The 24200-nt window shown below is 39.9% G+C and overlaps 1 protein-coding gene across 1 annotated transcript; it reads right to left on the reverse strand.

Annotated features, from left to right (window-relative positions):
- Nucleotides 1-1547: 1547 nt before the first annotated feature.
- phc3a (polyhomeotic homolog 3a) lies at nucleotides 1548-23440 on the reverse strand. Its single transcript, XM_085805916.1, has 14 exons — nucleotides 23359-23440; nucleotides 22019-22232; nucleotides 20655-20810; nucleotides 18998-19075; nucleotides 18754-18918; nucleotides 18546-18635; nucleotides 17371-17572; nucleotides 15033-15730; nucleotides 13381-13507; nucleotides 10350-10606; nucleotides 7936-7948; nucleotides 6706-6881; nucleotides 4641-5034; nucleotides 1548-1727 (listed from the first exon to the last, which is right to left on the reverse strand). The coding sequence occupies exons 1-14, from the start codon at nucleotides 23400-23402 to the stop codon at nucleotides 1573-1575; spliced, it is 2769 nt and encodes a 922-aa protein (XP_085662042.1). The 5' UTR covers nucleotides 23403-23440; the 3' UTR covers nucleotides 1548-1572.
- Between the last annotated feature and the right edge of the window lie 760 nt (nucleotides 23441-24200).

Below are 24200 nucleotides of genomic sequence, written 5' to 3' on the forward strand. Positions count from 1 at the left end.
CTAATTATGTAAATTATGCTAATTGTTCACTATATACAAGTTAGCATCCGGCAGTTTCTGAATGCTGGGGACCCATACTATATATTACTTCAAATACATGAGTTATATGTCCAACCAGCATCCTCTAAAATTTAAGATTTGGCTTAAAATCCATCAAAATCGGCCCACTGGCAGTTAAAATCTGGTCACTTCCGGTTTAGACAGCCATTTTGAATTTTGAAAATGTCAGAAATGGATTCATCATCATCAATAACCCCTAAAACCACTCCAATATTGCCCAGATCAGCCAAGTCAATTTTGTTGAAATATTGCCCATATAGGCAATTATGCTAATGTATGCTAATTATGCCTGTTATGCTAATTGCCCAATATATATATAAGTTAGCATCCGGCAGTTTCTGAATACTGGGGACCCATACTATCTATTTCTAACATAAAACTTTGGGGTACTCAACATTTCCGGGTACTCATTGTTGGCAAGTAGACTAAATAGGAACCAGTCTCACTTCATCTTAACTCTGTGTAACAGAAAGATTATTACTCGGTTGGAAAGTCTGGTGAATCTCATTGTTGCACATCGTTATGATGCAGGCAACACCTTTTAAAACACCTTGTACTGAGCTTGGTGTGTCATTGAATAGCCTTGTAAGAGTATCAATAAGGCCCTCTGGTGGTGATGTAATAAAATACACACAATGTATTAAAGAAACTTCATTAGTTTGAATCTGATGTGATGCACTTGAAGAGAAAGAAACATTTCTACAAAAATTTACATTTATTTAATTAAGGTTAAAACTTCGATTAGATTAGATCCAAAGGTTTTCACATCCTTTACTTAATTAAAAGTAGAAAATACCTTGTTGGACAAGTAAAGTCCTTATTAATAATTTAGAGTACAGAGGTATTTGTGCTGTAAATAATGTTTATATATATATAAAAGGAATCAGGAATGTTTGACTGAGAAATCTATTTTTTCGTTAATGACAACATAATGAAAGTAAAAGCAATGTTTTTAATTGTTTTTATTTGTATATTAATTATGGCAATAATACAATAATAAATAACAATAAATAATCTTGTTATCAGTTAGCTTTCATAATTCATTACAACTGTTTTCTGATGATAAATGTATCAAACTCCGCCCCCTAAGATACTAAGTAGGCAATAATCTGTTCTGTAAACTTTTAAATCGTACAGCATCCTGTGTGTGTGTGTTGTCCTGTAAATGTTTTAAGTCGTTATTTGCTTAGAAATGATACAAACTTTAAACTTTAAAACCATTTTGAAACAAATGGATAAAGTGGAGCTGAACTGCTACAATCACTACAGTGGAACGACCAGAGCGGAGAGTTTTGTGTTTGCTCTGCGTTATAACATCAGTCATGAGAAAATGAGCCGACTTCACTCTGGCAGCAGTGAAATCTCTGGCAGTGACCTCAGGGAAAACCGCCATCCGTCCGTCCGTGAGTTCATGATTTCGCTCTGACCGACGACGAGGGGCCAAGTGAGACGAGACGAGCTCCGAGTCCGACCCCCTTTTTTTCCCCCAGAGCAACACAGAATGAAAAGAGTTTATGTGTCTTTCAGAGAGTTGATGTGGGCGCAGAGCTTCAGCGCCGGCCCCAGTTTAAGGTTCATGGTGCTGACCAGGTGATCCTCGGTGAGAAGCAGCAGAGCCTGGCCGTCGATTTCCTGGGAGCGAAACTCTTTAGCGATGTCCTGACCGCCTGCAGAGAGGAGGAGGAGACAGAGAGGGGTGGCAGATATTCAATATATATTATAGGGGTGGGAGAAAAAATCGATTCACATACATATCGCAATATCTTTTTTGACGATTTTTAAATAGATTTTTTTTTTATTCTTTTTTTTATATTGTGCAATGTGCATTTGTTAGCCTTTTTTATATACAGAGAGTACAGGTTTTGAAAAGGGTTTAAGTTCACTTTATAATGGAGTATGTTAATTTATAGGCTCCTACAGTGTTTGTGTGCAGATAAATGTTAAAAATGCTAAAGACTAAAAATCGAGAGAATTGGCAATATCGTAGAATCGCAATTTCAATTGAATCGCCATCCAAAAAATCGTAGAAGAATCGAATCGGGAGAAAAGCATATCGTCCCAGCCCTAATATATTATATTTTGTTTTGTGTTATTATATTATATATCATACATATGAAGGTATGCGATTCAGATATTATGTTCTTTTTAAAGGGATAGTTCAACATTTTGGCAAATTCTCCTATCACCATAATCCCTATAGTCATAGCAGTAAGTTCATTACCTTTAATTATCGGTGCATGTTGTTTTGAGATCCGCGGGGCAGAGACGTGAGCTGTGAGCTGCGAACACAATGGAGGTGAACGGTACAGGTCCTCTGTTCCTCATCAAACTCATCAAATACACAATCCAACAACTCCAAAACGCTCTGGTGGACAAGTTGTGACCTGCACATTCACCACGCTATGAGATAATCACATATAATTAAGTAACATTACGACACATGAAGCAAATACTCAGAACTACTCCACCGTGTCTGAAATGTAGTTTCCGGCTGCGCATTTGCCTCGAAAAACAACTCTGTCTCGTAATGTTACATTATTATTTCATAGCATGGCGAATGTGCAGGTCACAACTTGTCCACCAGAGCGTTTTGGAGTTGTTGGATTGTGTATTTGATGAGTTTGATGAGGGACAGAGGACCTGTACCATTCACCTCCATTGTGTTCACTGAGCAGATAATTAAAGGTAATGAACCTACTGCTATGACTATAGGGATTATGGCAAAAGGCGAATTCGCCAAAATGTTGAACTATCCCTTTAAACTTTATCATGACAGTGACATACATTTGTACAGTTCTGTATAATGTGCAATGGTTAATATTGGAATTCTTATAATGTGCATGATCTGAATGCAGGCATGTAAAACTGGGACTATGATGGGTCATGTGACCAAAAGACATTTAATCACAGCCGGGAATTCGGAGGCGAACCTGATGACGCTTCACGCAAAACGCATTGTTCGTTCGCCGGGTGGCTGCTAAATTAACTCTGTGATGTGCAAATAACACATGCAAATAACCTAATTAATGTGATGCAGTTATTAAAACGAGCCGTGTTTCCTCTTTAGATTCTTCCTGCTTTTGCCACAGAGGTCATTGTTCCTCCTTAAATCAAACAAACACTTGAGCACTGAGCCTCGGTTAATTAGAGAGTTTTAGTCCTTGTGGTTGTGTGACATGTAAATTTGATTATTAGGATGAACCAGCGAATACATTGTTGCCCACAAAGTTGGAATAATTGTGTTTTCAGACATATTCCTCTTTTTATTCCTATTAAAAAGGTTAATTGTGGTTTAATTTTCACAGTGACACGTTTGGAAGAGATTGGTCATTAAAGTTTTGAGAAGATATACATACACTTTAGCTGATGGAAATGGTCTTGTCTTGTTTTGTCTTTTTTGTTTGTTTGGCGTGTTTTTTATTTTTTATGGTTGCTGTTGCTGACTTCTTTTTTCTCTTTTGTTTTCTTCTTAAAATTTTGGTTTTCTGATTTATTTATTTATTTTTATTTATACGTGTATATAAATCTAAAAAAACAAAAACAAAAGACGATTGTCTGTCTACTAATACCACTTGTAAAATGAATTGTCCAAATGGTTGCTGAATTAATATTGTAAAAGTGGTTGCGAGGAAATAATTAATAAAAACAAAAACAACAAAAAAAAGGAAATGGTTAATAAGAAGGGTAGGCAAAATAAGCCTACCCCTTTTTAGTCAAGGTACATATGTTTTGTTTTGGATTTACACTTTAAGGGAAAAAAGGAAATGAATTATAGTTTTTTGTTTAAATTATATGTACTGTATATAATGTTGTTTATTGATGTGTGTACTCACTAAACTAAACTTTATCGATCAAGAATAATCATCGTCACAATCATTTCACAATCTCTACGTCCTCCGTCTGTCGTGCTGAGGTCACGCAGGGCCGTTGCTAGGAATTCTGGGCCCCCTGAAATAATACTAAAGTGGGCCCCTCCGCCTAACTTTTCCAGTTTTTTTTTTCTTAGACTACGTATGTATTATCATGTATGATTTAGCCTTCTTTGTTTTGATGCTAATGCAGCATTACACTGCAAAAACTCAAGTATCTTAGCAAGAATATTTGTCTTATTTCTGGTCAAAATGTCATTTCTAGTCAAAACAAATATATTTATACTTAAAATAAGACATATCATATTAAAAGTAGCTGGTTTTTAGACACTTTTTACTCCTTTCAAGCAGATTTTCACTTGGAATAAGTAGAAAAAAATCTGATAATGGAACAAGTTTTTCTTCCTTATTACAAGCACAAAAACAAAAACTTGCTTTCACTGGCAGATTTTTCTACTTATTTCAAGTGAAAATTTGTTTGAAACAAGTGAAAATGATCTAAAAACAAGTTAATTTTTAGGTAATGAGTCTTATTTTAAGTGGAAAGAGATTAGCTTTGGCTAGAAATGAGACATTTGGACAAGAAATAAGACAAATATTCTTGGAAAGATGTTGAGTTTTTCCAGTGTACTATGAGTATTAGTCAGGGTCTTACGCAGAATAAATCAGTCATACAAAGATTACTGAGGTTTTTTGTGGGCCCATCGGTACCTGGCAGAGAGTTGATGTACGAGAACACTTGTTCGACGTTCCACTGCGACGGACAGCCGACGTCTTCCTCTCCGTCGGACACGCTGATGGTCTCGGGCGGCCGCTGCTCCCTCTGCTGCTCCCGCTCCCTCTCGCGCTCCCGCTCCGCCTGCTTCCGCAGCCTGGTCTTCATGGGGACGGGGGGCTCCGCTTCCACCTCCAACTCCAACTCCACCTCCACATCCTCCTCCTCCTCTTCCTCCTCTTCCTCTTCCTCCTCTTCTTCTTCTTCCTCCTCACCCTCCCGCTCCTCCTCCTCCTCCTCTCCCTCCTCCCCATCCTCCTCCTGTGCCTCCTCTTCCTCCTCTCTCACTGGGCTCTGCTGCGTCTCCTCTGAGCCACATGACCCCTGAGCCTGTGAAGTGACACAAAGACAAATACCCTCTGTTTTTTTTTTTTGTTTTGTTAGGGTGACATTACTTTAAAGGGATAGTTCAACATTTTCGCAAATTGGCCCTTTAGTCTTAGGAGTAGGTTCGTTACCTTTAATTGTCGGTGCAAGCTATTTTTAGAACAGCGGAGCAGAGCCACGAGCTGCTACGGAGGCTCATGGGATTTCTTGGTTTCCCTCATCAAACTCATCAAATACACAATCCAACAACTCCAAAACGCTCTGGTGGACAAGTTGTGACCTGCACATTCACCACGCTATGAGATAATAACACAACGTAACCAGACAGAGTTGTTTTTGATATAAATTCATGCAAAACCGCTGATGCACGTTCCCGTCGAGTGGCAGTTTTTTGGCAGGCAGTCTCTACATTTGCCTCGAAAACAACTCTGTCTCATAATGTTCTGTTATTATCTCATAGCGTGGTGAATGTGCAGGTCACGACTTGTCCACCAGAGCGTTGTGGAGTTGTTGGATTGTGTATTTGATGAGTTTGATGAGGGAAATCAAGAAATCCCATTAGCCTCCGTAGCGTAGCTCTGAGCAGCTCACGCCTCTGCTCCGCCGTTCTAAAAACAGCTTGCACCGACAATTAAAGGCAACGAACCTACTGCTATGACTATAGGGATTATGGCAATGGGCCAATTTGACAAAATGTTGAACTATCTCTTTAATGTTTTTCCCCCTCATTTAATGTGACAGTAATTAATGATGCTTTTCATATTTAAAATAAGAAATACATCAGAGGATTCTTTCTAATGTTGCATGGTGGACCACTGCACCACCACTAACCCTGAAATAATTTCATTAGTCTGAGTTTTAATGGAGAGATTTAGCATCAAATCATGGCCTTGATGCTGTTTTAGAGGCTTCCCCACTCTTATCGTTAATGTCAATGTCAATTTTATTTATATAGCACATGGTAATACATGTAAAGTGCATATCAAAACAAGTGCCAATATGTAAAAATATAACAATCAAACAAACAAACAAAATACTAATTAAAAGCTTGTGAGAACAGATATGTTTTTAGTCTACATTTAAAGGAAGATATTGTTTGAGTTCAACAGGTAAAGAGTTTCACAGCGTCATAAAAACTAAAAGCACCCTGAGCTGATTTTGAATATATGCGATTATGCGTGGTATATTGAGGAGAGTTTTACATGTGTCTCTCTGGTGTAAACTCAGTGAGCATGTCAGAAATATAGGGAGGGGCAGCACCATTAAGAGATTTATAAACAATAAGTAAAATCTTAGAATCAATTATATACTAAACTGGGAGCCAATGGAGAGAGAATTTTAAAAATATTGTCAATTTGAGTCGTATAAATGTCACTATTAGAATCGTTATTATAGATTAAAGCAATATATTGATATTGTATGAGCCAAAAAATGTTAGAAATCACCGTTACAGGCATTAAAACTGTCAGGCTCTAAAACACTCAGCCCATTGTTTCTTATTTTGAAGTTATTTGCTGTTAGGGAACAGTTTTTGGTCACAGGAGTTTCCTCCAGAGACGTGTTCCTGTCAAACGTGGCGGCTCCCCGGAGAGCGGCTTGTCTTCAGGACCAGTGATCCCTGCAGCACCTCGGTATTTTCCCCCGCATGCATCAGGTCGGTGAATATTAACTGACCCGTCTCAGGAAATGTTCCCTGGAGGCTCCGTTGACTCTGCTGGGGGGTCGTCCTCTCCGGCCCATCGGCCTGTGACCCAGCCAGCGTCCTGCCCTCAGCATGGTGATGCGCTTGGTGCAGCTCACACTGAACCTTAACACAAAATATATTACATTTAGATTTGCATTACGTGTAACTAATGTCACGATTATACATTTTCTTGGTACGATTATTGTCAGAGAAATAATCACGGTGTTACGATTATCACGATTATTATGCATTAATTAATTTCACAACACTATGAATGTGTAAAATCAAATATAGTCAAAATATAATTACATTACTCATTGTTTACACAAAATATTTCAAGTATCTTTTAATATATGACCAATTATTAACCCCCCAGGGGAAATGTTTGAAATATTCAGGTCATAAATTGTCGTCTATACCAAATATTTGTGTTCATTTTAATAGTTTTTTGTTTTGTTTTGCTTTTTTTTTAAATTAAAAATGACACGCTAACATTTAAATTCCTACCAATTCAATGTTACGTTAGTTAAATGGACCAGTATCTGTGCATTTACCTTTATTTTTGCGCACATCTGCCGATATGGTTCCAACATCATCTTTTTGGGAAAGTAACGGTATTTAGGAATTTTTACGATTAATTAATTGTGGCATTAAATACCACGATTAATTGTGAAAACAAGTAATCGTGACATCCCTACGTGTAACACAATTAGACAAGTATTAGCCACTGGGGTATTGAGCTAAAGGGTTTTGCATCTGGACTCAAACATGAGAGTAATTATACTCTTTAGAGTTGCTCTTATAACCCAGATGGAGCCTAATGGACTCCACATGTCAGATGACGTGCGTCGACTGACTCGCCACCACAGGAACAGGCTGCATATTTACTCTTTATATGTCATGTGTGGCAGACAAAATACATTTATACATCTTTTTTTGTCCTTTCTAAGACTCATAAATAGCTTCTACCCACAGGCCATTGTGGTCATGAACAATACATTCAAGACCACTTCACTTTTTTTTTTAGACTTTACTCTTTAACTTATTCGTTTTTCATTCTCATTTCTATTGTTTTTTTGTGTAAAAGCAAAACAAAGAATTTCATTGTGTAGTCTAAACCACTGTGTTTTTACTGTGGATGTGATGATAAACCTTTTGAAACTTTACACAGCCTGGTTTATTCATATTCATGAAGTTAGAGTCAGCCTTTTGTTGTTCACCTAAGGCAACACACTAACAGTGAAACAGGATAAAATGCTGCAAGACATAATATCCTACATTATCAGCTGCTTCCGACATCAACACTTCATACCTTGAGTACCGACTGTATGGGGGTCAATGTGTCACAAATATGGTTATTTCATTTGTTTTGGTCATGCCATTTGCTAAAAGAGCTTGGCACTGTAGTTTTCACTTGTAAGTGAACTTCACTTTAAGTGAACTTGCTTTGTGAACTTCACTTCACAAAGCATTAAATCATTATGTTTGTGGCACAAACCCCACACTTATTTGTGTGCTTTTAGACGATAATTGAGCTCAGAGGAATATCAATACCAGGCTTTGGAGCCACACACACCTTTGTTCTTCTATAACGCGACCCCCCCCCCCCCCCACCTGATACGACGTTATAATTGTCTTCTGACACACGTCATGGAGCAGAAACGCTTGGAGCGCAGGAACGTCTGAGCATAAAGCGCAGCGCTGTCCGCGGTGTATTTTTTTTTTTTTTGCCTTTTAGTTCTTGATCCCTGCGCTGAAAAAACTTCAGAGGCTGCTGTAGTTTTGTCTCACACACACACACACACACACACACACACACACACTTCCTCCCCATCAGGGCAAAAGAACAAAACAAAGTGTTGGTGCATCGTTTTCAAATAGTTGTATCCGACTGGTCAGCATCCAGTTGATGCTGCGTCCACACACCCGTTGGCGTGGATCTATGGGACATGCGAGTGAAGCCTGCTCGGCTAGCAGGAGCGAGTGGAGCGTGGATGCAAGCCAGTCTCCTTTTTGAATTGAGTTTAAAAAAAGAAAAACTTGCACATTCATATGTTACGATATGAGATTTATATAAGAAACAATAGCAGGTCAGCATGCATTGCCAAGAAACATGTACTATATTATGTCAAATACAACAGTTATCAAGATAAAATAAGACTCAATACAGATAATACTGTAGGTACATTTAACCTCTTAAAGGACAATTTCAGGCAAATTCAACCTGGGGCTATAGTTTCACGATATTCTAGGTCTAAAAGCTCCTGTTCTGTAGTAGTTCTCTGTCCCCGCATCGCCACAGCAGCCTATAATGGGAGCGGATGGATCTTAGGCTGTTTAGGCTGTGATGCGGGGACAGGCCGAACTACTGCATAACAGGAGATATTAAAAATAAAATCTTCAGATTCATTCTTTCAGATGTAAATTATTACAGTTTTTCTCGATTGCTAAGACACATTTCTCGAAAGCTTCTCTCATTTTCTCTAAACTGTGAACACAAACCCCAATTTTCAAGCTACGTTCACAAAACCTCAGACTCTTCTTGCAAAACCAAACTTTCACCTCAAAACAGTTCAATCTGTGCCCAAAACTGAACTTTGTTGTCAAATCGTGCCCCGAGTCAATCAAAATTAAAAACACTACTGAGCAGCCACTAAACACTACATAGAAAAATAGAAAACACAATGCTCAGCACATGAAGCTGTAGAAATAAATGTTTATCGTTCACTGTAGGCTAAATGCATGTTGCAAAACAAAAAACCTGTGCATTTACACTGTAGCACTTCTCTCCTTCCCTTTCTTTCACCCTCCTCCCTCCCTCCCCACATCCATTTCATCCCCTTTTCCTTCCTTCTTACATATTTTTTCTTCCCAGTTCATCCCTCCCTCCCTCCCTCCCTCCCTCATCCTTTCTTCCTTCACCCTGTCGTCTCTCATCTTCTCCTCTTGCAAAACAAAAAACCTGTGCATTTAGCACTTGTACATAGTAAAGTAAAAAAACAACAAAAAAAACAAACAGAAATCTTGTGCATTTAGCACTTGTATGCAATAGGCATACGTAAAAATAAAGTACAAAAATATAGAAATGAGAAGTGCACAACTCAGCCACAGCGTAATGTTCTCAGACGATAATTGGCCAGAGGACTTCATCCTGAACTAGCTTACAGGCTTGTGCCCTCACATCATTGGACACAAGTGTTATAACAAATATTGATTATTGTGATTCAACCAGTGAAACTTGTGCTTTAGTTGTGTTTATTTGCACCTGTGACTCAGCATTTTGCAGACACAGGTGCATCACAATGAAAATGTGAGCGTAACCTCTGTCTCCCGCAGTGAAAAGTGCTGATGGTTTTGCCAAAAGAGTGACTGATTCAATCAGTGGGTTCAGGCAACTGAGAATTTGGTTCAGACAACAGGGTTTAGTGTTTTAGCAATTGAGAAAAAAAAACAGGTTGAATTTGCCTGGATTTGTCCTTTTAAACCCACTGGCATTACAAGCAACACAACCCACAGGCCGGTGGGTGTTAAGGGGTTTTTAAACATTTCCAGACTTGTTGCGATAAACCACCAGAAAAAGAAATTGTGTTTCCAGTCAACAACAACACGGTGCCATGAGTTTTGTGGGACGTACCGGGAACGGCTCGAGTCCCTCCCTGATCACGAAGCCCTCGATGAGGTGCGTGAGGACGTGGGTTGTGAGGATCCTGTCGGGGCTTCCCGGGACGCTGGCAGGGGCAGAGGGAGGCTGGCTGGGGCCGCGGACGGCAGCGGGGAGAACGGGCGGAGGTAGAGGAGGAGGAGGAGGAGGAGGAGGAGGAGGAAGGCTGCTGCTGCTGCTGCTGGAGGTGTTGAGCTGTGGAGGCTCCTCGACCTGCGGTGACCTGATCACTGAGGAGTTAAACCAGGATTATTTCAGTAAATAAGTCTTACCTTAAAGAGCAAGCTAAATTATACATTAGTGGAATAGAAATGACCCAAGTCAAAACTACTAAATTCCTCGGAATATTAGTTGACGAAAGACTTGATTGGACAAATCATATAGACCTTGTTTACAAGAGATTAACAAAGATGATGGGCATATTAAGAAAAGTGTGCCCATTCATTCATCCATCCTTCTGCTCATTTAACGTTATATTATAGTTTTTTATTAGTGTTGCACCGATACCGATACTAGTATCGGTAGGGGGCCCGATACCGCACTAAAATGCTGGCATCGGTATCGACGAGTAAAACAAATGACGCACCGATGGTTACTGATTCACTTCAAGAAGCCTTGTGTCTTCCATGTTTGTAAATGTAGCTGTAATACAAAGTCTCACGCGAGAGTCGAGTTGACGTGCTCAGTATGTTTACAGGTCGTCTAATCAATCCTTTTCAAGGAGTTTGTTTTATCAACAGTAAACAAGCAAAGCCGACATAAAGTAGCGGGATCTCAGAGTTTAATTCGTTCGTTGCGCACCGCATCTGAGCAGTCTGAGCGAATGTGAGAAGAGACAACAATTACCTGCTGTATAAACAGCCTGAACATCGCTAAGATCCACAGAGACCAGTTATAACGCTGCTGTGGCGATGCTGAGCTGCCAAACCGAACTACTGTTATCAAAGGAGATATTGAAAATAAAATCTTCAGATTCATTCTTTCAGATGTAAATTATTAGTAAACCAGGTTGAATGCCTGGTAACAGTGTTGTCCCTTTTAAAACCCTCTCTCTGCATTACATGCAACACATGTAAATAGAGATCCCGCCGGTGGGTGTTAAGGGGTTTTTAAACATTTCCAAACCGGAGCTTAATTAAAAAAAAAAAAAAAAAAAGCGCTCGTCGCAGTCAACGACAAGACAGCGGTGCCGTGAGTTTTGCTGAGGATCAGCTACATGTGGAACGAAGCTACAGAGTAGTCCTGTCACTGATCACGAAGCCCTCGATGAGGTGCGTGAGGACGTGGGTTGTGAGGATCCTGTCGGGGCTTCCCGGGACGCTGGCAGGCAGATGGACAGCTGGAGTTGCGTGTGACGGCAGCGGGGAGACTGAGGTATTAATGAGGAGGAGGCTGGAGGAGGAGGAGGAAGCTGCTGCTGCTGCTGTTATTTATGTATATAAAGTAATCATCATGTGGCAGGAAAGCTCCATTTCATGTATCAACCTGTGGTGACCTGATCAAGTCAGAGGAAAAATGTTTGGGTGTTTTTACTGTTCCTAAATGTAAATAATGGGTTACATTGGACCCTCAACATTATTTAAAGCTAAATTATACATTAGTTGAATAGAAATGACCCAAGTCAAAACTACTAAATTCCTCGGAATATTAGTTGACGAAAGACTTGATTGGACAAATCATATAGACCTTGTTTGCAAGAGATTAACAAAGATGATGGGCATATTAAGAAAAGTGTGCCCATTCATTCATCCATCCTTCTGCTCATTTAACGTTATATTATAGTTTTTTATTTCCTTATTTGAACTACTGTAACGGTCTGGGGCAGCTACATCTCCTACACATCTGTACTATTCAGAAGAGATTCATAAGATTCATCTCACATTCAAATAGATATGCTCCGTCAGCACCACTATTCACGAAGTATTCTCTTCTACCAATTCACAAATTGAACAACTATCAGATTTGTTTGTTTATTCACAAGTTTATTTACAGGAACCAAGATCTCCCTGTCACTTTTAAAAATGTCTTTACTTTCACTCATTCTCACCGCACTAGACACAGTAATAATCTTACCCTATATTTACCCTTCACCCGCACATCACACCATCAGTTTAATATGACTTATAGAGGTCCTATGTTTTGGAATGGACTACCTCCCTCATTAAGATCCATTTCTTCTTATTCACTTTTTAAAAAGCAGTGAAAAATACATCTCAACTTCTCTTGAATTTCCCGCTCTTTCCTCTCTCTTTCTTTCCTCACTTTGTCTCTTTTTTTTTTCTCTATGTTTATTTGTTAGCCATTGAAATTTGTCTTGCTGTAATTTGTTATAGGGGTGGAACCTATGTACAAGCCAACTGGCTTCGTTCCCTCCTTGCACCATTGAAATTTGTGTGCTAAATAAATAAACTCTAAACTCTAAAACTCATTTTTTTTTCTTTAAAAGGCTATAAACTAAGTTATTGTAGAAATCCCTTGCAGTGCATTTAAAATTGACTCTTGTCATATTTTCTTCAGTTTTAAAGTAGGTAGTATCTGCACAGGCGACTTTATGCTTTTAGATTTACTGCAGTTAAATAAAGAGCTTTAATGTACGGCTGCAGCCTTTATCTTGAACTGTTTCTTCTGTAAGTGTCAATTATATACGCAGAAATTAAGTTGATTCAAAATGCAGAAAATAGCAGACAGCCAGTTTGAAGGTATTTAAACTGTGGAGATCATTATGTCGCAAAATTCAAGTTTCTAAAAGATGCCAATTACTAACTTATTATCGTACCGTTTTCAGCACTAATTTTACACAAAGACAACTCATTCACTCACGATCTGGAGGGACAATGTGGTGGCTGCATTTCTTCTTTGACTTGTCGTATTGCTTTAAATATTCCACTGTCTTTAAGATATGTCTAATAATTATTGCATGGTTGATTTTTAGTGATTGTGTTTGTAGTTTACACAGGTTGGATTATGTATTATATTCTTTTTTTTTGTTGTTGTTATATTTCACCTGCACCATTCTGCTTCGGCAACACAATGAGAGGTGTGGGGGTCTTGTCTCTCTGTCGACTTGGAGAGTGTCCTTCATCTTTGCTCCCCTCTGGACTCAGTCCGTTCACTTTGCACGTTTGCCCCGACTGAAATTCAACCCAAAACAAAAACCAGTCAAGGTAACACTTTAGATTAGGGAACACATATTCACCATTAACTAGGTGCTTATTAATATGCATATAAGTAGCTTACAAGCTCCTTATTAGTAATTATTAAGCACATATTAACACCTTATTCTACATAGCCTTATTCTACCTCTATTACACCATGAATTAAGATTTTTCCTGATATTAACTCCTAATTATGGCTTATTCATTGTAAATTAATGCATTAATGCTATACTAATTCAGAGTGATAAAGGAAGAATTACCGTTCTTGTACAAGGCCCCAATAACCCATTGGTTATTCACATCATTATTCAGAAACAACAATGCATTCATTTACAATGAATAAGCGATAATTAGGAGTTAATATCATGAAAAATCTTAATTCATGGTGTAATAGAGGTAGAATAAGGCTATGTCGAATAAGGTGTTAAAGCAGAAGTAAGCGATCCGGTCGTTTTGGCTAACTAACTTCTTGTCAGCCGATGGAGTTAGCAGCCCCCGCCCTCGTCATGGATCTATTGGTCCTCGTCCCTACGTCACCACATTCACGCGCATCCCTTGGCTGCACACACAGAGGACCACCCCTTTATGCCGTTCTCTCTCCTCATTGGATAAAGGTTGTAGGATACAAGGAAATAAAATAAATGTTTTCTCCTCGGCTTACAGCAGAGCAGAGGGACTGACAGACCCGTGTTTCAGACCAAACACTCTATGTAAGTGATTGCCGTCGGAAGATATAACTATTTAAGACTTATATTAACACAAATATTCTGCTTACTTCTGCTTTAATATGTGCTTAATAATTACTAATAAGGAGCTAGTAAGCTACTTATATGCATATTAATAAGCACCTACTTACTGGTGAATATGTGTTCCCTAATCTTAAAGCAGAAGTAAGCGATATTTTTGTGTTAATATAAGTCTTAAATAGTTATATCTTCCGACAGCAATCACTTATATAAAGTGTTTGGACCGAAACACGGGTCTGTCAGTCACTCTGCTCTGCTCTGAGCCCAGGAGAAAACTTTCCTCGTATCCTACAAGTTTTATCCAATGAGGAGAGAGAACGGTATGAAGGGCTGTGTGTGCAGGGACGAGGACCAATAGATCCATGACGAGGGCGGGGGCTGCTAACTCCATCGGCTGACAAGACATTATGGTGCGTTCAAGGCAACTCGTAACCCGTGTTTTTCCGACCTGTGAAGTCATACCAGTTCGATCTGGTACGAGTTCACGGGTCGGAAGTTACGAGTGGCCGTTATAGTGACTTTCACAGGTAAAACAGGTGCAACAGGTCGGAAAAACACGAGTGGGTTGCCTGGAACGCTACAAAGTCGTAAGTCGTGACTTGAAGCTGTAATTTACGGTTTCAAAAGCCTGCCTGGAACGCAGCATTAGCCAAAACAACCGGATCGCTTACTTCTGCTTTAAGTGTTACCCCAGTCAAACCACTGAGAAGCAGCAGGAGATCTGCAAGGAAGAGGACACGAGGACGGTGACTCACCGACGGCGTCTCGCTGCGTCGGACCGGATGCACTTTCAGGTCGACGGCCACCGTCTGAGGAGGGGGCAGGTTGTGGTAGGGCATCTGGACCAGCGCCTCGGCCACGGGCAGCTCGTGCTCCGTCAGCAGCACCTGCCCCGACTGGACGGCCAGGGCCCGGACCGAGTGCACGGACAGCCGCTGCAGCGAGGCCGGGGGGTTCTGGGGCAGCCGGGGCAGAACCAGCGGCGGAGGAGGGGGCGGCGGCCGATTCTGCACCTGTGGGAACGAGGTCCGGCGCTGCGGAGCGGCCACCAGGGGAGGGGGCTGAGGCTGGACGGCGGCGGCTGGGATCGACGAGGCCTGAGCTGATGACGCAAACACGTTGGTGACAGATCGAGAAGAAAACGAAGAAGTAGTAGCAGAAGATGAAGAAGTAGTAGAAGAGGAAGAAGAGGAGGAGGAGGAGGAGGGGGCTTGGGGGTCTCCGTTGGATTGTGACATGATGCTGGACGTGGTCGGTCTTTTGGCTGAAAGAGAAAGAGGGGCGGCGCTGGGCTCTTGCGGCGCCACTCTGAGGGCGATGGGCTGCAGCTGTCGGTGGTTGAGAGCGCCGGCGGCCGCCTGCTGCAGGATGAGCTGGTGGTGGGCGACGCGCTGGCCCGACGGACACGACAGCTGCTGCTTGACCAGAGCGTGGGTCTGCACCGGAGAGTAGGCTGCAGCAAGAAACACTCACAGATGTAAAAGACTGTTACATCGTAATATAATAGGGGATGTCACAATTATAGATTTTCTTGGTACGATTATTGTCAGAGAAATAATCACGGTGTTATATAACTGTATCACGATTATTACGCATTAATCAATTTCACAACACTATGAATTAGGGGTGGGCAAAAAATATCGATATGGCAATATATCGCGATACGATATCGATATTCAATATTTAAATATCGATTTTTTTTTTCCAAAAAAAAAATTCAAATTTTTTTTTCAAATAATAAATCATGTTTCATACGTAAATCCAGTACGACTTCCGCACGTCTGCTCTGCGAGGTGTCACTGTACTGCTCCTCACACAGTGTGTTGTTCATGCAAATATGTTGTTGTAACTTGCACTTGTATAAAATGGCATGGATAATTTGAATTACATTGTTTTGACTACGAGTTTGTCCCATAAATTATCACTATCATCTGATGTACATACAACTCGGATTTTAAGATGCATAATGCCTTTTATATTTTTCAGTGAACTATGTAGAATATCGTAGAATATCGTAGAATATCGCAATATATCGCAAAATTTGTATATCGCAATATCGTATCGTATCGTGACTCAAGTATCGTGATGCGTATCGTATCGTGAGGTCCTTGGCAATACCCACCCCTACTATGAATGTGTAAAATCAAATATAGTCAAAATATAAGTTGTTTGAAATATAGTCACTAATTGTAATCTATATACCAAATCTTTAAGTGTATTTTAATCGTTCTTTCAATTACATATGAGACACTAACATTTCAATTCCTATACCCATTCAATGTCATGTTAAATTGACTTGACATTATCTGTGCATTTCCCTTTACTTTGCCGATATGTTTCCGACATCATCTTTTTTGGAAACTGACAGTATTTAGGAATCTCTACGATTAATTAACTGTGGCGTTTAATACCGTGATTAATTGTGAAAACAAGTAATCATGACATCCCTACCTCCTTAGTTTGTAGTAACTAACTAACAGGACTACAAGGACTCTGAATGAATGAATGGGGGCGGGACTAGATAAGCTTTTGCTTCTCCCGCTTTCCCTTTCGGCCATGTGTATTGTATTATTTGAACTAAGATGAAGTGTGATGATGATTATTTAAATTGACATGCCCGAAATAAACAAATTGATTGATTGCTACAAGGACTCTTAGGAAACATAACTGAGTTTATCTGGTGCAGAAAATACAAACAAACAACACACAACAAACATTGCAAACATATCTAGAACATCTAATTTTCTTTACATGTTTTATATACTATGTATTTAGTGGCGGCCTATTTATTTACTGATTGTTCTTTGAAATGCTTTTTTATTCTCTATCGGTTTGCACTTTTAGTTTAATAAAAATGTTATCCAATTGTCTTAATTGCTTTAATTGTCTTGATTGTTTTAAATGTTTTATTTTACTGCATTATGTTGTCTGTCTGAGGCTGTGTGGACACTTCACTTACTTCAACTGCAGAAAAAGTTTATTTCCAGTTACAATAAAACCTAAACCCTGAACCTCTGACTCATCACTTCAGCCTGAAACACTTGGCCACTCTCTGTGTCAGCTTTCCTTTGTAGTAGCCGCGCGTTAACTCACCTGGGGCTATAATCTGAGCTCCGGGCTGACCCGTCTCAGTCGAGGCGTCGGTCAGCTGGTTGGTCTTCAGAGCACAGATTGACATCTTGGACATGGAGGCGGCCGGAGACAGGGCTTGGGACTGTGCCGACGGTTTTAGGATGACGCTGTGGGCAGTAGCCAGAGCTCCAGGCAAGTGCGCGTGCAGAGCCAGATTCTGCACCTGAACACACACAGATCAGTCAGTTTTACACTGCAAAAACTCAAAATCTTTACAAGAATATTTGTCTTATTTCTTTTCAAAATGTCAAATTTCTAGTCACAGGGTTCCTACACATTTGAAATGTCCAAATTCCATACTTTTTCCAGACGCTAATTTCCAGACTTCTCGGTAAAAGAAAATCAAATAATTCGTGATATTTAAGTAAATACCTGTAGGCGTGCATAATATATAAAAAAGCATGCAATTTATCATTTGTTTTCATTATTCTGAATGGATATGCCATTATGCAACCAAATAATTTCCAGGAGATTGTACCTCGGTACAATAGCGCATACAAAATAATTAACCCAAATAACTTCAGATAAGACCAAACCAAGAAAAGATAAATAAAATAAATATATTTCCATACAATAGTTTCCATTTTCCACACTTTAAATGTATAAAATCAAATTCCATACTTTTCCATACTTTCCATACTTGCGTAGGAACCCTGTAGTCAAAACTAATCTCTTTCCATTTAAAATGAGACTCATCACCTAAAAATTAACTTGTTTTTAGATCATTTTTACTAGTTTCAAACAAATTTTTTACTGTAAAATAAGTAGAAAATCTGCCAGTGAAAGCAAGTTTTTTGTGCTTGCCCCACTATTAGATTTTTCTACTTATTTCAAGTGAAAATATGCTTGAAAGAAGTTAAAAAAGTGTTTTAAAACAAGTTACTTTTTAATGTGATGAGTCTTATTTTAAGTATAATGAGATTTGTTTTTACTAGAAATCACATTTTGACTAGAAATAAGACAAATACTCTTGGTAAGATTTTGAGTTTTTGCAGTGTACACGTTGGGTGTCGACACTCCTGGTGTATTTCTGCAATTTAGCTCAAGTGCAAGGTTTGTAATATCCCGAGCGGTACAAAATTGTGACTCTGTGTGTCATGCATGGGCTTATTCTAATTGGGTGGTATTGTGTGTACCTGAGAGGAGGTAGGTAAAGAGGAGCAGGAGGTGACAGCAGGGAGGTCTGACTGAACGGCAGCCACTGGGGCTGCAGGAGTTAGAATGAGCTGACAGAGGAAAACGCATTCAGTAAAAATAGAAATAGGGCAAATGAGTCATGCAGTTTTGTTTTGAAGGAACCGGTATCACCAGGAGCTTCAGATTACTTGAAAAAAGGGTTTGTACCATCTGAGTGCGAAGGTACATCTGTGCTTGGTTACAGTTGGCTGGTCGGTTTCCCAGCAGCATGGCCTGCTGGGATATCGTGGTTGCAGCAGCAGCAGCAGTCGAGTTGGACGCTTGGGTGCGGGCAATCAGCTGGGCCGTCACTGGAGATGCTGGTAAAGTGATCTGGATTCAGGGCGGCACGGTGGAAGAGTGTAAGTCTGGGGTTTAATAATATCTGTGGTCAGGTTGATGAAATACTCACCGAGTTTTGGGAAACACCAGCAGGTTGAACCAAACTGCCAGTGGATGACGAAGATGACGGCCTCTGACACACCGAAGCCTGAGAGGGATCAGGAAGAGGGATGTCACGATTACTTGTTTTCACAATTAACCGCCGTATCAAATGCCACAATTAAAGCAGAAGTAAGCGGAATATTTGTGTTAATATAAGTCTTAAATAGTTATATCTTCCGACAGCAATCACTTATATAGGACGAATCACCTTGTTGTTTACAACTACTTCCGGGTAGAAAACCAACATTCGAACAATAGTGACGGACGCTATATATATCTAATTTTTCATGTAACTATATCGCCGTTTAGACTAATCTGATGTTTGTAAAGTCTATAAAACCAATGATTGGACAAACATTACTATTTATGTGTGCACATTTTTGTAATTAGTCATGGTTATCAGAGATTAGCCGGGCTAACGGTTAGCTACCTGTTTAACTTTAATAACTCAGTGACTCACGGTCCATGAAAAATATTTTCTCCAGCGGATATCTGAGTTACAACATGATTGAGCTAACTGGAGTAGTTTCATGTCGTGTCCGACAACGGGAGGGTTTTAACAGCTGACGTCCTGGTGTTAGCTTAGCTACCGCCGTTAGCTTAGCTACTACTGCTGTTAGCTTAGCTACGGCCGTTAGCTTAGCTACTGTCGTTAGCTGTCCCTGTCAGCTGCAGCCACTGATGCTTTCTAGACACAGTGATTCCCCCAAACTGAATAAATACAACACATAGCAACACAAAACACACACACAGAAATCGTGATGTTTCTTAAATCATTTCAGGTTTGTCTAAACGGTGATAGGGCGTGAGAAATATGATAAATATAGCTAAACTCTCGTTCGTTACTATTGATCTCATTCAAATTACGTGCTGGTTTTCTACCCGGAAGTAGAATGTAAACAACAAGGCGATTCGGTCTATAGAGTGTTTGGTCTGAAACACGGGTCTGTCAGTCACTCTGCTCTGCTGTAAGCCGAGGAGAAAACTTTCCTTGTATCCTACAACCTTCATCCAATGAGGAGAGAGAACGGCATAAAGGGGCGGTCCTCTCTGTGTGTGCAGCCAAGGGATGCGCGTGAATGTGGTGACGTAGGGACGAGGGCGGGGACTGCTAACTCCATCGGCTGACAGGAAGTTAGCCAAAACGACCGGATCGCTTACTTCTGCTTTAATTAATCGTCACGATTCCAAAAAAAGATGATGTTGGAACCAGATACGTAGGCAGATTAGTGCCAAAATGAAGGTAAATGCACAGATACTGGGTTAAATTACGTAACGAAACATTGAATTGGTAGGAATTTAAATGTTAGCGTGTCATTTGTAATAAAAACAAACTAAAACATTTGGCATAGATGACAATTAATGACTTGAATATTTCAAAAATTTCGTCTGGGGGATCAATAATTGTTCATATTAATGGATACTTAAAATATTTTGTGTATTTAATTAGTAATGTAATAAAATTTTGATTTGATTTTACACATTCATAGTGTTGTGAAATTAATTAATGCATAATAATCGTGATAATCCTAATACCATGATTATTTCTCTGACAATAATCGTACCAAGAAAATACACACACACACACACACACACACACACACACACACACGAAACACACCTACCTGCTGTATGGTGGCTAAACTCTGCAGATGGGGTGTGTGCTGGTGCTGCTGCAGGGCCGCTGTCTGCAGCATCAGGTGCTGCTGCTGGGCTGCGTACATCTGGTGCAGGTACTGGGCCGCCATGCTCTGAGGTCGGTGGATGGCGTGCTGGATCACCTGTCGGATGAGAAAGTCATGTGCTTATAAATAAATGCGCTCATCCTCCTCAGTCCAATGTGAGCAGCACAACGCTATCATTTCCAGAAAAGTCTTGTTTGCCCCAATCACACTGACAAACAAAATTAAAGCAGAAGTTTTAAAGCGGAATATTTGTGTTAATATAAGTCTTAAATAGTTACATCTTCCGACGGCAATCACTTATATAGAGTGTTTGGTCCGAAACACGGGTCTGTCCGTCACTCTGCTCTTCTCTGAGCCGAGGAGAAAACTTTCCTTGTATCCTACAACCTTTATCCAATGAGGAGAGAGAACGGCATAAAGGGGCAGTCCTCTCTGTGTGTGCAGCCAAGGGATGCGTGTGAATGTGGTGACGTAGGGACGAGGACCAATAGATCCATGACGAGGGCGGGGGCTGCTAACTCCATCGGCCGACAAGAAGTTAGCCAAAACGACCGGATCGCTTACTTCTGCTTTAAGTAGCCTATTTACACGGTTTTAAACTGATTGTTTTACCGTTATCTGATGTTGCTTGCACAGTATCGCTGATTAAATGTAGAACAATGTAAAAGCAAAGTCTTTAATATTGATCTCTTTAGTTCCCTTTGATATAATAAGACACAGCAATATACTTTGTTGGTGACATCCAACAACACACACACAGGTCCAAGGTGCTGTCTATTACTTGAATTTCCTCCCTGTCAAATGAAATACAATGCATACAAAGGTCCCCGGTGCTGTCTATTACCTGGATTGTCTTCCTGTCAAATTAAACAGCAATATGCACTGCAGGTGTTCCAGGTAATTTGTAGTGCACAGTGCTGCTTGTCAATCAAATGGAAACGCTACACACAGAGGTCTCAGATAATGACTATTTCCTGGACTGTCCTTCTCTCATATGTAGGCTATGTATGTTTTACTCTTGTGCTGCATGGGATCTATTATGGTACAGTCTACCACCTGGATGTTTTCTTGTCAGATGAAATCGCACACAGAGGTCCAAGGGCTTCATCTATAACCTGGTGTCTGACAGACAGACAGTCAAGGTAAATAATGCATGCACAGGTCTCAGTCAGGACTATACCTTCCTACCGGTTTCTGTTGAATTAAATAATCCGAGGTAGGTACAGTCTATTTCCTGGACTATCTCTTATTTAATTAAGGAGGAGGAGGAGGAGGAGGGGGCGACCATGGGTGCTGTCTATTACCTGGACTGCCTGTCTGTCTGACGGGATTATGCTGAGGGATGCGGAGGGCGCCTGGGTGCACGTGGTGTTGCTGGAGCTGGCTGTTGCCATGGTGACGGCAGCTGATGTGGAGGAGGGGATGGCGGCGGTGGTGGTGGTGGTCGCGCTCGCGCTCCTCTCCCCTGGGCTCTGCCTCTCCATCTCCAGGTCACACACAGGTTCAGTGATGGGAAAACTGCGCGGAGATAAAAAACGGGCACATATTAACAGGAAGTGGTTAAATATTAAATAGAAGGAAAAAAAAAACTGATGACACGTCTCTTTATACTCTTGTTTAAAATAATAATAATGATTTCATAGATTTTTCCTGCAGTTTTCGGCCCAGCTGCTGCAATTAAAGCATCTTAAATAAAAAATATTAATAAAAACCCCACAAAAAACAAACAAAACAAAACATTTTAAGCAAGTTAGACCTAAAAAAAAAATTGAACAAATTATTATAGGCTACTATTATTTTATATTTCGTTACAAATAGAGAAATACTTTATGACATTTGAGTTCAGTTCAGTTTTGCTTCCAAAATGCACCAAGAAAACAGACAAACAGACAAAAAAGACAAGAATATAATCCTGGTTCAAAAGGTAAATTTCTGATCATACCATTACATCCTTTTGGTTTAGACGTGCATGTTTAAAAAACTAATTGTTCATATCGCCTAATAAACTAAACTTTGAGGTTTTCTGGGCATCTTTCAAGCGTTGCTTGTTTCAGTTTAACAATCATTATCTTATAATTATGAAATACTCAAGTTATACCAAACAAAAGATTAATAAAAACCTAACGTGACCGGATTTTTTGTAGTCCATTGTGATGATTGGAAGACGAGATGAAATGTATTGGCGATTGATTAGCCCAATTGATTGATGGGTTGTTTTGTGTCTCTTACATCTGTTCAGAGACAAACATCAGACAAAGATGCTACAATGCTGCAAGTTTTTTTTTTTCGTATTATGATACAGCCTGTTAATTATGACTCATATGTTCCCATAATAATAATAATTAAATAATCTCAGAGCTAGCTGTATGACATATAAAAAAAAATCTACCGTATTTCATAGGGATTAGCACTGATTATTTACACCTTGAATATTGATTGCTTTTTTGCTGCATAGCTGGTTCTGTCTGATTGAAAACAAGCTTGATTATCTCGACAAACCTTGAACAATCACAACATCAGCCTGGTATTAGATGGACAGTCCATAATTAAGGAGCCTTCGGGTTGATAAATTCAACAAATCGGGATGTCATTCCCTGACGGTCTCAGACAGACAGCAGCGCTTTATGCATGCACAATCATTCACCTCTTGTCGGCGGTACCTGCCTGGTATTGAGAGACACGGGCCATCAGGAACTGATCATACCCCGGCACATTGTCCCAGTCCTGAAACCTATACGGATGCGTCAGTACCGTCTAAAATGGAGATTAAAAAAAAAAAAAAAAAAAGGGAGAATCAGACGGTGCACAGCAGGCAATAAAAAAAAAAAAGCCTGGACACAGCACCGCTCGCAGTGCGGGAGGACCTTCCACAGCCGGGGAGTCCGCTGCTGCTGCGCTCACTGCATGGAGACACCCGCAGCTGTCTGACGGTCTCTAATGGGCTTTGATCCGCTCATTGCTGCTTATTTCTTTACTTAATATACATATATGACAGTTATAGATAAGGCTGAGAATGGATGAGCATGAGAATATCCCCTGTATAGGAGAAACCTCTAAACAGGGATTGTAAGTCAGAAGAATGAAAGCAAGAAACAAAGCACTGATATCAGCCACCATCCTGTCTGTGGGTGTGTTTCCTAAAATAAATTGACTTCAGTTTATTATAATAGCTATAGGAAACAAGAAGAGGAGCCATTTCATGTTCATTGGTGAAGAAAATACTATTGCAAACAGTCATACAGATATTTCTTTTTATAGATAAGTTTTAGTAAAAAAAGAAAAAAAAGAAATCAAGATCAAAAGTATGCTATAGGAGACTTGTAGCCTACTATTTGAGAGAATTATACCATTACATATAATGTTATTGGATCATTATTACATTATAAACACATAAAAAAGTATTTTATAGCTGGTTACTACTACCTATGGATCTGTTTCCATGCATCACATTATATTGATGATGTGTATTATCTGGAAAGTAATCAG

This window comes from Trachurus japonicus, chromosome 17 (genome assembly GCF_045865225.1).
Source record: "Trachurus japonicus isolate A0001 chromosome 17, Traja_1.0".
Classification (NCBI taxonomy): Eukaryota; Metazoa; Chordata; class Actinopteri; order Carangiformes; family Carangidae; genus Trachurus; species Trachurus japonicus.